This window comes from Phyllostomus discolor, chromosome 2 (assembly GCF_004126475.2).
Source record: "Phyllostomus discolor isolate MPI-MPIP mPhyDis1 chromosome 2, mPhyDis1.pri.v3, whole genome shotgun sequence".
Classification (NCBI taxonomy): Eukaryota; Metazoa; Chordata; class Mammalia; order Chiroptera; family Phyllostomidae; genus Phyllostomus; species Phyllostomus discolor.
The window spans coordinates 103,652,813-103,669,305 of record NC_040904.2 but is presented as its reverse complement, the minus strand read 5'-3'; the positions used below and the strand labels follow the sequence as shown (position 1 = coordinate 103,669,305).

Genomic DNA, 16,493 nt, shown 5'->3' with positions numbered 1-16,493 from the left:
CTGTAATTAAATGTCTGTATTCCCCAGAGGGCCCAGCACACTGTCTTGCATCTAGTAGACATTCAAAATATTTGAAGGAATGGGAGCAGGTAGGCAGAAAGACAGACTGACAGACATGCTGACCTTCAAGCTGTTCTCACTTTGGATGTGACTACCAGAACGGGCATCACTGTTACAGTCTCTCTCTCAATGAACTTCCTTCCTGCCCCCCTCATTTCTTCTCTCCCTCTTGTTCTTCCCTGGGATCCTGCAGCGACCCATTTGATTCTGTTCACTTTAGGTCACTCTCTGGGGACCAGAACGTACAGACTTGTACCATCATTCACCAACAGGATTGGATCCTCATTCAAAACCAAAGGATCTGGCGAGGCCCATCAGCTCTGACTCTCCCCCTGGCTTCCATTACTGCACAAGTGCTCAACCCTGAAACTTTTAAAACTCTCAACGCCCAGCCCAAACCCAGGCCAATCAAAACAGAATATCAGAGGCAGGACCCAGAATCAGCAGTTTTCAAAGCTCCCCAGGTGATCAGCCAAGGTTGAAACGATTGCATTAGAGTAGTGGTTCTCAAACTTGAGTAGGCACCAGAGTCCCCTGGATGGCTCCTTAAAACCCACACTGTCAGGCTCTGGCCTGGAGATTCTGCTCAGTAACATCCAAAATATGCCTGTCTACCAAGTTCTCAGGGGAGGACGATGTGGCTGGTCTGCAGACCACACTTTGAGAACCCCTACAGTTGAGGGAGCTGAATACGAAGCAGAACTGAAACATCTTAATGAACACCTGCATCACAGTAGGCTCCTATACACACCAGACTTATGGCTAACTTAGCGTGGGGTGGAGGCATGGAGGCAAACATGCTTTGTCCAAAATCACAGCACTTGAGATGGGATGGAGTCAAACAGAAGACAAACACTGCTTTGGTTTTCCTCCATACTTTATCCATGAGATAGAGGTTTGGAATGGCCAGTAAAGAAAAGAAAGGAACAAAGGATAGTAACCCATTATCCCAAAGTAGTGGAGCATTTCCACGTGCTTCAGTGGCTCAAGAATGGAAAATCACAGCTTACATCAAAGAAGGTGCCTGCGTGCTCCAGAATCAGCTGGTTGGAATCAGGCTTGTTTTTACAGTAGGTGACATACATCTGAAATTTATCTGCCTAAAAAGAACAAAGACAATAATAGATAAGTATCCATTAGTGGCTCCCTTCTGCTGACCATGCCTACAGGGTCCAGCAAGGGCTGTGCAGTTAAATGCTCAGACGCAGTGTGCCACATGTCTGCCTGTGGCAAGTGTTCTGGGCTATCTGGTGCGCGCTGCCAAACAAACTTTGGGATGCTTTTCTCCTAACAGCACCAGAAAGCTTCCTGAAAGGAAGCAAGCTCATTTTAAAACTAGTCTGTGCTGGAAAGAATTAGCAAAACCAATTCACATATCACAATGTATTCTGAAGTTGGACAGAATTTATTTAGATGTTATCCCCTTGTTTGGATTACCTACTATTGCGCATCCCATCTTGAAAAGTGACAGCATTTGCTCTGAAGCAAAAATCAAGCAATGAAAATGCAGTACGATCTCAGAGCTAGGTCTGCTTATACTGCAAGTGTCTTCATTGGGGGCAGCTTGTAGGATGTGTCAAGGGACTATGCCATCAGCCCCAACCTCTCAGAAGCAATGATGGGGGGACAGGAAAGCACAGGACCCTTTGGGGCAGGGTCTGAACAATGAGTGCTAACCAAATTGCTACTTTAAGTCAAGAACCTTACGACTTGGTGAAAGTTCATTTCTCATTTCTCTCAGGACCCTCTGGTGGGTGCCACACACCCTTTCCACTGGGAAAGGTATGCGTATTTTGTCCCCCGAGTACTTTTCCCATTTGCAAACCACTGCCCACCTTGGTGTCTATGGGACATCTGGGGTGTCCTCGCCTGAGAGAGCAGCCTAGATGTGCGCTATGTATGTGGCAGGTTTCATTTGTGCCAGCACTTTTCTAAGTGCTTTACGTGTATTAACCCATCGGATCCTCACAAGAACCCTGTGCAGTGAGCTCCATCATCATCATCCCCATTGCACAGATGTGAAAACTGTTAAACAGTGGCAGAGTCCAGGGAAGCCGACTTCAGGCTTCTTGGTCGTAGTTTTCTACCATTTATTCCTGCATTACACTCATAGGTTGAGATTATAAGACTTAAAGTCATCTTGGGATAATTCTTGGCAAAATGTACATCTTTTATGCAATCACCAAGATTTTTCTGAAACCAATTTCTGGATTTATGTCCTATCCAAGAGGCATTCAGCATCCCTAAGAGATGTTGCTAAATCATACTTATGGTTGATTGCAAGGCAAATCCACAAATTGTATGAAACAAGACTTTAAAAATCCCTTCACTTAATGGTTGATCTTTTTTTCCTCTACACTGGAGAAATGTAAAGAATCATATGCTGTTTATCAGCATTAATGTGAAGTGTGCATGTACTCATGCATTTAGATATGGAAAATGTATCAGCACAAGGTAAGATAGCAGTCTGAGGCTTCCCTCAGACATGAGAGAATGCCAGGAAGCAAATATGAATGTTTCATGAACAGAAAGAGACTCAGGTCTTGAACTGTGGAGCTGACTGGGATACATATCGTAGACTTGTCACTCTCCCAGCTCGTCCGAAATGTGTCCATCTATAACACAAAACATGACCTCAGCCCCGCCTATTCCATGAGGCTGCTGAGAGCACTAACTCCTGAACTGTGAAGACATTCTGAAAAGTAAGTTACCCATTTTGAGCAGAAGTTATAATTAGAAAATAATTATTAAATATTAGATCTCCTGCCCCGGGGGAAGAATTTCCATGTTGAGCTGCACCTAGCATTTTACGTGACCTTCTCTGGAGACCTTTGCACTCATATCACAAACCTTGGCTCAGAATAATGTGATGTGGAGATGCTAATGGAGACTAATAATTCCATTTACATAATTAGAACCTGGTACATTCAGCCCATTTACTTGGCCCAGGACAATAGCACCTAGAAAGAAAACGACTAGACAGTATCTTGTAGGTTAGAATTAGCATGGGCACCCAACGAGTGTGTTCTCTATTAAGGAAGAACATGTAATCAGCGGTTTGGTGGTCTGATGTATTCCCAAAGTTCTAATGCCTTAATCCTCATCCAGCTAAAAAAACAAAGAAAAAAACCTAATCAGAAACAACAAAAATAGTGGATGGAGCTAGAGTGGTTCTCTATCAAGGGTGGTGGTCTTGTTTCAATCTGCTGATACTCTGATTTTGGAAAGTGCGTAGAAAACTTAACATGGCACTTGGACACAATGTCTTGGACTTTCCCCACGAGGGCACTGCTCCTCAGGGAGGGGCTGCCTCTCTCAGGTCTACTCCTGGCCCCTTTCTACAGTCCCTGGTCCTATATGTTAGAATGTCAGTGACACCAATTCTCAGGTCAGGCACGGAAAAGTGATGCCATCTCATTTGCTCTCCTGGAAAGCACTGGGACTATGGGAGAAACAGGACTTTGGGTCGGTTACCCAGGTAACAAAGCAGTGTCCCACGTCCTCAGGCAGCTGCTCGTACTTCTCCAGCTCTTTGAGGAAGATGCTGCAAGGGAGAGAAAGGCTGAATCAGACATCTCTGTATGGCTCCCCTGCCCCTCAGAGGCCTGTACTGAGGCCAGCACAGACTCTTGATGCTTCATTACTTACACATGGCCTCTCCACTCAGTGGCAATGTGGTAAAGGGCAGTTTTAAATATGTGGGAACTAATGTCATTAAAATGTTTATTAATTGATTAATTAGTGCTACTTAAAATAATATAGTTTCCCTTAGGGGTTTACACTTCTCGGGCTAAAAATAATGAATTATTATACTTGTTTTGGGCCTTTTAATAGCAACTACAAATTGATTTTTAATACAAGTTATCTGAACACATTGTAACATTAAAAATATAAATATCAAAAAGAACAAATCAATATCATCCATAATCCCATGGAAAAAGTAGAAAAATATTTAATCCTACACAACCTTTTTCTAATTCTTGGCCTTCTTCCACCATAGACAGTTTGTGCTAAAAATTATGCATTGATGTTTCCTAATGTCAACATCACTAGAAAAAAGGAATTTAATGGAGAAAAAGTTACAATACATTTCAAAGTTGAACTGAATTACTATGGAATTATCTGCTGTTGTGGATATCAGTGCCATGGCTCCTTTCTGTGTTAGTGAGTAATAAAGGGTTGATTATACTGACTTTAAATTAATATATTAAATAATTTGTCTGAGCTCAGAAAATATGGGCTCTAATAAGCTGGCATCACTGGAGTGGAGTTAGCTTTTTAAAAACCACACAAAATTTTTCAAATAAATAATTACGAGCCTGTGGCGTTACATATTGATGGAAATGAATGATGGTGTAATCTTTACAAAGGACGATTTGACAATTTCTGTCAAGACTTTGCAGTTTTCATCCTGAAAAATTAAAGTTGCATTCACACATATATGAGGTGGTGTACACACATGCATATTCGCTGTGGCAGTGTTCATGACGGCAAAAGATGGCGTGTAGACGGCCGAGTAAACTATGGTGTATCCACAGAACTGAATATTACATGGCTATAAAAAAAAGACAAAGCTTTCTACATTTTCATATGGAAGATCTCCAGGGCAGTATATTAAGTGAAAAGAGAAATATCTGGAAGAATGTACATAACATGCTGCCTTTTGTCTAAGGAGGAAATACATATTATTTTTCCAACCCAAGAAACTAATGGTTAAAGGGTATAATTTCAGTTATTCAAGGAAAGTTCTGGATATCTAGTATATAGCATTATACCTGTAGTTAACAATACTATATTGTATACTAAAATTTGCTAAGATATAGATATTATGTTAAATGTTCTTGCCTAATAATAATAACAGGAGAAAGCTTTGGGAGGTGATAGATATGCCCATTGCCTTGATGGTAGTAATGATTTCATGGGTGTACACTTCCCCCCAACTCATCAAGCTGTATATGTTAAATGTGTACAGCTTTCTACATGTCAATCATACTTCAATAAAATAGTTTAAAGAAAAAAACTTTTTAACATAGGAAATCAGGTGAAGGAACAGGGAGAGATAGTGGTGGGTAGGACTTCTTAATATGTACTTTATATTTAATTTTGATTTTAAAAATTAAATGAAGTGATATAAAGCAGTTCTGAATTATTTTACAAGTTAGCCTCTACCATTGGAAAAATTAATTTTATTGATTTGATTTATTCTACCTGGCTCCTACTTTCGAAGCATTCTGGCAGTCTCTCACAAGTACAATTGGTTATGGGTTCTGTGTGTGTGTCACTGTGTTCTCTTTCTGATGACACAGAAAAATGTTTGTTTTGGTTTAAAAAATATGTATGTGTGATTTAAAAATATTTGGCAAGTCATATTTGGAAAGCCAAAATGTTAATAATGATTGGTGGGATCATAGATGATATTTTTATCTACCTGCAATTTAAATTTTCTATAACAAATTGGTATTTAGTAACGACAAAACTCACACAAAAATTTTGGGGACTCCTAGCAGTACCCATTTGATAATAATCATCTTTCCCCTAGAGTATCCTGATCTGAAGCATGGAATAGGTTATAATGCAATCTGAGCTTTTGAAATGCAAATATGCAGAGCTCAAAAATCAATAATCTTGGAAAATTAAAAAAAATCATATTTACCACCACTTTAAGAAAAACTGTAGGGGACACACATGCATTTAATACAACTTCCGAAATATAAACAGGAAAAATATAATTGAGGATGAAAACTTTTTCATCACTGAAAGGGAAAAATCCTTTTTTGTTGCGAAGAGAAGAAATCTGCCCCATTACTGTACATATAATATGTTAATTCTGGAAAATTTCCATAAAAATATGTTACCATATCAGGATAATATTAATCTATTTTAATAAGTATTTTTATACCTGAAACTGAATTCTAAAAGACTTCAGACGTGGCTCTTTTCCATGAGGAACACTACATAACATAACGTATAATAGCTTCACAGTTGTTCGGAAGGTGTTGAGAGGTTCTTTACACGGTCATTTCTCACACTGGCCTTCAATATTAACCTCAGGGAAGACAATGAATGGAAACCCAGCTCTGAGCTATGATGGACTGAACAGGGCCTGGGGGTGGGGTGGGGGGATTGTAATGACTTGGCAAGTGGGGACAGAAAATCTGAGGAACTATTTTAGGACAAGGAGTGGTGACAGAAAATGAACTGCTTTAGATAAAGGAGAACATGGGAGGACGGGAGAGCTTGGAAGAAGAGAGAAAGAGGGGAAAGGGGAGAATCTGGAGGCCCTGGGCTTTACGATAAACGCTTTTGAGAGGCCTCCACTTCCCCACCCTCAGGATCTCACTCCAGCACCCTAAACTCTGATTTTCATGGTATGTAAGCCATTCTCCTCCAAGAGTGAGCAACTAAGTGGTAAACAACCTGGGTCATGGCATTCCACACAGAATATAAAATTATATTTTTGTGGCATTTTTATTTTTTATAATATTTAACTTTTTTTGTAAGTCACAGATGTACATGATAAAAGAACAAACCATTTGTCTTCCTGGCCCCTCTTTGGAAGCAACTGTAGTTACCAACTTAAGGTGTAATCTATGAATTGAATGTATTTTTTTTGGCTCTTGTTTTGTTGTTTTTTTCCCTATTTTTAAAAAACTTATTTGAGTGACATTGGTTAATATGGTTATATAAGTTTCAAGTACACAATTCTATATAATACATCATTTGTATATATTTTTGTTTTAGAAGTTGCAAGGATACCCATAACAAACTTGGAAAATTTTCCTCTTTCCTTGACTTATGACCCATGGTCAGTTTGCTGGTCACTTAAGGTTAATTTTAAACAAACAGTGGTAACTGTAACCACAGATTGATAATTGATCTAGATGCTGAAAACAGTGCTAGGAAGTTTATTGAAAATACTGGAAATTTAAATAGAGCAATACCCTGGCTTTTTGTGACAGCAGCTATCAAAAACCTATGGGAGAATGCTCAGTTTGAAAATCCTCAAAAATGAAAGCACTATAAAATGAATTAAATGCATAGAATATTACTTCTACAATTAATGCCTTTCTGGAAGATGTGAGTTTTAACAGCAACTGCCACTAGTCCACCCTCCTACTGACTTCATGTCTCACTTTCCTTTTTCTGAAACCAAGCATGAGTTAAAGAGCCAGACTTCAGTTAGTCACAGTTGTGAGGGGGGGGTCTTCCAAAGCTTCATTTTCTTGTCTTTAAGTAATTCCCTTGTGGAGTTGTTGTGAGAGTTTAATAAATCCACACAGTTAAAGAACCCACCCCAGTGCCTGGTATACAGTAGGCACTAAATAAACATCAGTTCTTCAGGATCAGTGCTTCTCAATCTTAATGAAACCATACTCTGATAAACATACGTATCTCACACTCTCCCCCATTCACAGAGACAAAGTTCAGGAGCTCCCTTTACTAAGCCCCTGTTAAAAACATGCAGCCCATGGTCTGCATGTGGCCTAGAATGGCTATGAATGCTGCCTAACACAAAATTGTAAATTTACTTAACACCTTTTTTTGCTCATCAGTTTTCATTAGTGCTTCTGTATTTAATGTGTAGCCCAAGACAACTCTTCTGCTTCCAGTGTGGCCCAGAGATGCCAAAAGGTTGGACACCCCTGCAACCATATCCTAGGAAAATCTTGATCCAGTATTAGTACAAAAATTAGATTCCAAAGCAACATATCATTTAAATTTTGGAAATCCTGGGGTAAGCTGGCTTCTTTACTGCAGGACTTCCAAAATCCTATACTATTGGGTTGGCCAAAAACTTCAAAGGGTTTTTTCTGTAAGATGGCTCTAGTAGCACTTAGTTGTCATTAACTTTACTCAAAACAGTTTTGTTAGATTGTATTGTGGCAGCTGTCATATCAATGTGCACTTAAAAAAATAAAAATTCGTGAATTTTTGTATATCCATTTTAATATTGGAGATGAGAAATACACAACATTTTGGCATACTTGTATTATGCTTTACTATTTTAAGAAAGGTAAAAAAAGATGTATGCAGTGCATGGAGAAGGTGCTGTGACTGACTGACTGAATGTGTCAAAAGTTATTTGCTAAGTTTTGTGCTGGAGATTTTTCACTGGATGATGCTCCATGGTTGGGTGGACCAGTTGAAGTTGATAGTGATCAAATGAAGACATAATTGAGAACAATCAACATCATACCATGCAGGAGATAGCCAATGTACTTAAAATATCCAAATCAATAAAGTTATTGGTGAAAATAAAAAATGTGGCTTTAATTTTACAGAAAAATCCATATGGTCTTTTTGGCCAACCCAATACTATCAGGTACACTATAAATCTCTGAAGTGATGTAGTGTGCAGTGCTTCCCAAACTAATTTGAGAGTGGAACATTTTTGGAGGGAGTATCAGACATTTACTCACAGAACACTCTTGGAAAACTCTAGTTACTGATCCCTACAACTGCCTGTGTACTGCCACCCGGGGACAGGATCTGAGTACCAGAACTGTTTAGAAAAGCTCCCTGGGTAATTCTGATGCATCCAGTCCACAGATCAGCATTTGTAGGTGACTGCTCTAGATTCCAGTGGGCTTCCAGTTGGCAAATCCTACATTGACACTATACGATTGAATTTTTTTTATCCTCACCTGAGAACATTTTCTTTCATTGCTTTTAAAGAGAGAGGAAGGGAATGCATGTGAGAGAAACATTGATGTGACAGAGAAACATCAACTGGTTCACATGCAAGTCTCCCTCATGCATGTGACCTGACCAGGGACAGAACCTGCAACCTAGGTATCTGACCTGACCAGGGATTGAACAGGCAACTTTCAGTTTACAGGACGATGTTCCAAACAACTGAACCACACTGGCAAGGACTATGATTGAATTTTTAAATAAAAAAGTTAAGAATTAGAAAAGCTATCTTGTGTTGGGCATATGAATTCACAACTTTGAGTAAGATATTTACTACAATCTCAAGGTAATTGTTGAAGGCAAATGGCAGTATTAAACTCTAGTTTGCTTTTTAATTTGAAGTTTATGAAGATGATAGATTATGTATATCTGATCACTATCATTTCACCTACATCAAATAGACTTTATAAGCTTAAAATAAAGAACAAGAAGTCAGAACTATCTTATAAATGGTGGAATATTTCACCTCAGCTGTTTCATAACAGTATCTTGGTCCTCACCATTTCAATTATTATATGTAATAAATAATAAGAGAATGAGAAAAACAAGTAGTTTAAGTGCTTATGTGAATGTCTGTGGTTCTTTCAGAAATGAACAAAACTTTTAAGGAAATATCAAGATCTAAGCAATGTCACTACTCTACTAAATTATTACAATGTGACTTCCAGCCAGGATAGGGGCATAGGTAGATATGCTTTGCCTCCCTGCACAACCAAAAGAAGGATAACAACAAATTTAAAAACAAAAAATAACCAGAACTGCCAGAAAACTGCACTGTATGGAAGCTGGATGGCCAAGGAGTTAAAGAAATATTCATTGAGACAGGTAGGAGTGAGGAGAGGATGTGTGGCATGGCAGCGGCTGGGAGACTGGTAGGGTGAGGTGTTGACTGGAGCAACAGGTGATCCCACATTCCCTTGCAGATAAACTGGGAGGAACAACTGGGGATTGAGATACTGCACAACCCAGGGTTCCAGTGCGGGGAAATAAAGCCTCAAAACCTCTGACTGTAAAAATCTGTAGGGGTTGTGGTGGTGGGAGAAACTCCAAGCCTCACAAAAGAGTTTGTTGAAGAGACACACAGAATCCTAGAATGCACAGAAACCCACCCAGCTGCGAATCAGCACCAGAAGGGCCCAATTTGCTTGTGGATAGAGGAGGAAGTGACTGAAAGCCAGTCAAGAGTTGAGCAAGCATCATTGTTACCTCTTATACACCTCCCCCACATACAGTGACACAACACAGATAGGTAGTTTGTCCTGCCCTGGCAAATATCTAAGGCTTTTCCCTTTACTACATAACAGGCACACCAAGACATAAAAATATGGCCCAAATGGAAGAACAGATCAAAGCTCCAAAAATAGAACTAAGTGATGAAGAGACAGCCAACCTATCAGATGTAGAGTTCAAAACACTGGTAACCAAGATGCTCACAGAAATGGTTGAGTGTGATTGCAAAATAGAGGAAAAAGTGAAGGCTATGCAAAATGAAATAAAGAAAAATATACAGGGAACCAACAATGAAGGGAAGGAAGCTGGGACTCAAATCAACAATTAGAGTAGAAGGAAGAAATAAACATTCATGAGGAGGGCATTCATAAGCCCTCATGAGGAGGGCTTAGGAACCTCCAGGACAACTTTAAACATCCCAGCATCTGAATCATAGGGGTGCCAGAAGAAGAGGAAGAACAAGAAGTTGAAAACTTACTTGAAAAAATAATGGAGAACTTCCCCAATCTGGCAAAGGAAATAGACTTCCAGGAAGTCCATGAAGCTCAGAGAGTCCCAAAGAAGTTGGACCCAAGGAAGCACACACCAAGGCACATCATAATTACATTACCCAAGATTAAAGAGAAGGAGAGAATCTTAAAAGCCACAAGAGAAAAGGAGACAGTTACCTACACAAAGGAGTTCCCACAAGACTGTCAGCTGATTTCTCAAAAGAGACCTTACAGGCAAGAAGGGGCTGGAGAGAAGTATTCCAAGTCATGAAAGGCAAGGACCTACATGCAAGATTACTCTACCCAGCAAAGCTATCATTTAGAATGGAAGGGCAAATAAAGTGCTTCCCAGATAAGGTCAAGTTAAAATAGTTCATCATCACCAAGCCTTATGATATGAAATATTAAAGGGACTTGTCTATGAAAAGAAGATGATCAAAACTATGAACAGTAAAATGACAACAAACTCATAACTATCAACAATTGAACCTAAAATACAAATAAACAAACAAAAAAAACAAACTAAGCAAACAACTAGAACAGGAACAGAATCCCAGAAATGGAGGTCACATGGAGGGTTATCAGTGGGGAGAAGAAGGGAAGAGAATGGGGGGAAAGGTACAAGGAATAAGAAACATAAATAGTAGGTACAAAATGGACAGGGGGAGGTTAAGAATAGTATAAGAAATGGAGAGGCCAAAGAACTTACATGTATGACCTGTGGACATGAACTAATGGGGTGGAGAATGCTGGTGGGAGGGATGGTACAGGGTAGAGGGGATAAAAAGGAGAGAAAAATGGGACAACTGTAATAGCATAATCAATAAAACATATTTTTTAAAAAAAGAAAAAAATAATTACAATACAATATGAAATTACTCCATGAGAAAAATGCTTTCCTCTGGCTTTGTACAGAATCCTGGAAAGTGAAATCTCTAACACTAACTGAAAGAAAAGTTTTCTGAGGTTTAACATTAAGTACTATGGAAACATGATACCTCAGACAAGGGTTTGATCTACAAAATATATGAAGGACTCACACAACTCCACTCTAGGGAGACAAACAACCCAATTAAAAAATGGGCAAGGATGTGAACAGACACTTCTCCAAGGAGGACATACAGAGGGCCCAGAGACTTATGAAAGGATGCTCAGCATCACTAGCCATCAGAGAGATGCAAATTAAAACCACAATGAAATACCACTTCACACCAGTCAGAATGGCCATCATAACCAAATCAACAAAAAACAAATGCTGGTGAGGTTGTGGAGAAAAGCATGCTAGTGCACTGTTGGTGGGAATGAAGACTGATGCAGCCACTGTGGAAACAGTATGGAATTTTCTCAGAACACTAAAAACAAACTGCCTTTTGACCCAGCAATTCCACTGCTGGGATTATACCCGAGACTCCTGAAACACCAATCCAAAAGAACCTGTGCACCCCAATGTTCATAGCAGTACAATTTACAATAGCCAAGTGCTGGAAGCAACCTAGGTGCCCATCAGTAAATGAATATATCAAAAAACTATTGTACATTTACAGAATGGAATACTAAATACTACAGAGCAGAAAGAAAGAAGGAGCTCCTGCCCTTCATGATGGCATGGATGGAGCTGGAGAGAATTATGCTAAGTGAAATAAGCCAGACGGTGAAAGACAAATACTATATGATCTCACATATAAGTGGAACCTAATAAACAAAACAAACAAGCAAGCAAAATATAACCAGAGACATTTAAATAAAGAACAAACTGACAGTAATCAGAGAGGAGGTAGGAGGGGATAACAGGGGAAAATAGGGGAAGGGTCATCAAGGAACATGTATAAAGGACACATGGACAACCAAAGGGGGGTAGGATCAAGGGTGGGAGGTGGGGATGCCCGGGGGGGGGCAGTTTGGAGGGAGGGAAATGGAGACAATTTGAACAACAATAAAAAATGAGAGAGAGAAAAAAAGTACTATGAAAACAGCACCATCTCAAAGGAACCCTGAGTCATTTTGATTTTCTCTCCAAAGATAAACCTGGCCTATAGTCTCAGTGCACTGCAGAATTGCATCCCTCTCTGAGGGACTTACAACCAGGTCTGGCGGACACACCTTTACATCAAGGATGCAGTCTGCATAAATATATTTGATGACCTTGTGTGTGTGTGCATATGTGTGTGCACTCTTGCACAAATGCACTTGTTGGAATAGTGGAGGCAGTGAGAAGGGGATTGAGGGTGGGGGCTGTGGCAAAGGGGAAAAGAATGAGAAGGATACATAAAATTGGAGGTCAGGTGAAAAAGGGCAACAGGCTCACTTTTTTGCAGGAAGTTCAAGACATTGCCTCCTTGTCAAAGCAGGGCTGGGTTACTGCTTTCATACAAGCAGAGGCAGAGATCATTTTTAAAAAAACCCTAGTGATCAGACAGATTCAGAGTCTAGCCTTTAAGAGGCTCTAGATTGTAGGGGCTAGGATGGGTGGTCATTCAGGACTGGAGCAGCTCCTGAACCAGTGGAGAGTCACATGCACCCCAGGGAAGGTGTGGGATTATTCATGGAGGAGCTTCAGCACAGCGATCACCCAGGCTGAGCTGCGAGAAAAGCCAGCTCTACCCTGTCATTGCACACCAGGAACTTCAGCCTACGTTAGAGACAAAGGGGAAAGGTGTGCAGGGCTGGACTCCTACTCACTGTATTCCTCCACCTTGGCGTCCAACCTCAAGCAGCAGTTTACCTTGCTGCACTTCTACTTGTTGAATAGGTTTTGCTAATATTTCCTAATTTTATTTAAATTGTGTGACCAGGTGAATCAAGAAGTATGTGCAGAGATATATCACAAAATTAATGTCAAAATAAAATATAAAAATTAACCTCACATTTAATGTTATACACATCCATTAATGTGCTGCCAGTAACTAGGAATAGATACTAAGCAGTTCGTGTGTATAACTAATATTAACATTACTTTGACACCTCCAGAAAGTGTTTCAAGCTTGTCTTGACTTGGGTATTCCCCAACATCTATAACCAGTAACAAATCTGACAGCATACTGAAAAAAACAAACAAATGACAAAACCAGAGCTAAATTTGTATACAACCTTTCTGATGGGTTGTGTAAGGTCTGCAGTTATCCCTCAAGTATGGGCTTGGGGCCCACAAAACATCGTGACGAGTTTCCCTTTCTGCTGTCCTTGACATCTGAACACAAAGAAAGTGACTGTGTTGTAATAGGGAGTTGATAAGACCTGAATTCTTTGGTTGTGCTACTAATTGATTTGGGAAGGTCACAAACCTTTATAATCTCCAGTTTCTATAAAACAAGGGAGTAGAGGGGAACTAGATTATCTTTAAAGGATTCCCTCCACCCTCGACCCCAGGCTTTTATATACTATCATTCTGGAGCATCAGTGGCCAGCAGTGCGACCCTGCCAACTTGCTGTGGGCTGCACATCTCCTGTCTCAGCACCTGGTGGAGCTAGCCCCTTGCCTTGCAGCTGTAGACTGACCTGTAGTGTTTCAAGGGTTATAAAATCAATACATCGGGTGTAACTCAGCAATAAAAAAGGAGGAAGAAGAGGAGAAGGAGGGGGAGGGACAAACAGAACCTAACCTAAAATATCAGCATGCATCACACAGAGTGCAGGTGTTATTTTGAAAAAACTTTATTCCCTATAATATGTAATATATCAAGACATAATGTATAATTCTTTCCTTTGGTTCACATAAAAAAATGTTTGAAAAACACCTTGCTGGTTCTTCTAACTGCAACAGGATGGTAGCCCAGGGAGGGCTTGGTCCTTATCCATTTCTCTCCTCCCTTCTTCCCTGACTATCCCCTCAGCAACTTCCTTTCTCTCTCCTTCCCTCTCTCCCTCCTTTCCTTCCTTCCATCTATCTATCTCCTCCACCATTACTGCCTCCTGCTTCTCTCTCCCTCCCCATCTCTCCTTTCCCTTTATTAGCCACCCACTTCTCTTCCTTCTCCTTATCTAGGCATTTTATCCCACTTTCCTACCTCACTCTGTCTCTCTCCTTCCTTTGTGTCATACCCCCCATACACAGCACCATCTCTGCCTCTACCCACCACCTGTCTTTTCCTCCGCCTCAATCTCAGACACAGATGTGACAAGAGAATCTAACAGGGGGTATGACAACTGGTCCTCTCCCCACACTGATCCAGAGTTGAGACTCACCCTCAAACTCCTTCCATTACCTCTTGCAGCCTCCCTGCTCTCTTCCCCACTCTCCCCCCTTGGAGGGCCATTGTTCAAACTTTCCTCCTTTCCTGAGGGAGCCATCTCTGGCTAAAAATATCCTCTTACTTAAATTCCATCTTGAATGCCCTCTCCTCTATAGCCTTTCCTATCAGTCCGATTGAGGCTATTTTCTTTGCTCCTTTGAACTACATTTGTTCTTGCCTCCAGTCTTATCACAGATACCTGACTAATTCCTGGAGCTCAGAGGGCAGAGGCTGGGTTTGATTCACCATCAGGTACCAGCTGCCTCTCCCAACTAGCACAGGGCTGGCCTAAGAAGGAACTCTGAGAAGATGACAAAAATGTGGCCCTGGCCTTTCCCATTACTTCCTCCACTTTGTCTTCAGCCCCTGCTACACACGACCCTCTGCTGCTAGCTGACCCTGGCCACCTGCTGCACTAGCAGGCCAACCCTGGCCTGGTCAGTGCTCCAAGCTTAGCCCCACAGAGCTCTGGCCCTGCGTGTTCAGCCATGGGCCTGCGACCACCAGGTCAGGAGTGCCAGGACTGGAGGGAGGGAGTGTACAGGAGAAATATCTAGCCCTGGTAGGTCTTGCTGAAAACTGACTTATTTCAGATAGTTAATGGGAGTGTGAGGGACTTGGAGGACACGCCTATGGAAGAAAGGAGTTGAAGTATTCTTCAAATGTGGGGATCTACATGAAAGCTGATGAACCAAACCAATCAGATGTGGTGGTCCCAGTGGCGGTCTACGGAGTGAGGGACTGGGAGAGAGCACTGATGTGGGAGACCACACGCTTGCAATCTATGCCTAATCTTTAAGGGGGGGAGGGCGGGTCACACATAGGGCAAGTCACTGGCTCCTCTCTGGATTTCACTGTCTCTTATTTGTAAATGGAGATGGTTGTACTTAACAGTGAAGAAGATCCTCTGAGTCTGACAGCAGAGATTTTATAAAAATGTTATAGCTCAGATACATATAAGACCGTATCTACAAATAACTAAAAAGGAAAAAGTTCAGATTAAACTGAAAGTGATGAATATTTTGAACAAACAGCTGTCCTTACCAAAGCTGAAAATCCAATAATCAAGGCAAACAAAATAAATGATTCTGCTGATTACAAGCTGTAGGCTAGTCAAAGTGGGGAGACTGCACTAACACAGCTAACTGTTTGGGGACCTGTTTGTGGGATCCATCGTCCTATCATATCTGAGTGCTCCAGGAATGCTTAGCAATACACAATAAAACTCGATTTCATTCTTGTGTAGGAAGTTTCATGATCTTTATATTTAGTTCTATAGAAAAGAGATGTAGGGTAAAAATGAGGTATCATTCCATTTGAACCTGCAATTTGTGTTAAATATATTGAATTGTTCTTTATAGAAATTTTGGTGCTTGGGAATTTCTCCCTTAAGTATCTGTATAGACAAAGGTCCTTGAGAAAGACACACATGCACACAACTAATCTTGGTTGTTATTTTTCAAAGTGACGCCGTTTAAAAGAATCAATACCATATCACTCTTTGTCTAAGTATTAATTTTCTAGTGACTCAGCTAATTGGGTTATCGGGGCCGTGTCGACCTCAGCCCCTCTGCCTCCCCACCTCACCACCTCTCCACCTCCCTCCTTCTTTCCCTCCCTCCCTGGAGGACAGCCAGATAACCTGCGCTGCACACTAGAAGTGTGAGGAGCATGTTTCTCTGTTAGACAGCACTTAATTGCAATTTTGCAAGGATGCGAACAATTAGAGTTAAAAAAAACCCTTGGAAATTTTCAGGTTAAAAAGTGACCATTTCAGACAATGGTTCCT

At 40.7% G+C, this 16,493-nt stretch overlaps 1 protein-coding gene across 11 annotated transcripts in view; it reads right to left on the bottom strand.

Annotated features, from left to right (window-relative positions):
* The window catches only part of KALRN (kalirin RhoGEF kinase), a 701,923-nt gene that overhangs the window by 225,637 nt on the left and 459,793 nt on the right, over positions 1-16,493 (bottom strand). For all 11 annotated transcript variants that reach the window (XM_036018207.1, XM_036018206.1, XM_028504792.2 and 8 more), the window contains exons 26-27: positions 3,535-3,604; positions 1,071-1,160 (exon numbers count right to left, since the gene is read on the bottom strand). In XM_036018207.1, the coding sequence (XP_035874100.1) occupies positions 1,071-1,160; positions 3,535-3,604 (160 nt within the window). The remainder of the gene's footprint in view (positions 1-1,070; positions 1,161-3,534; positions 3,605-16,493) is intronic.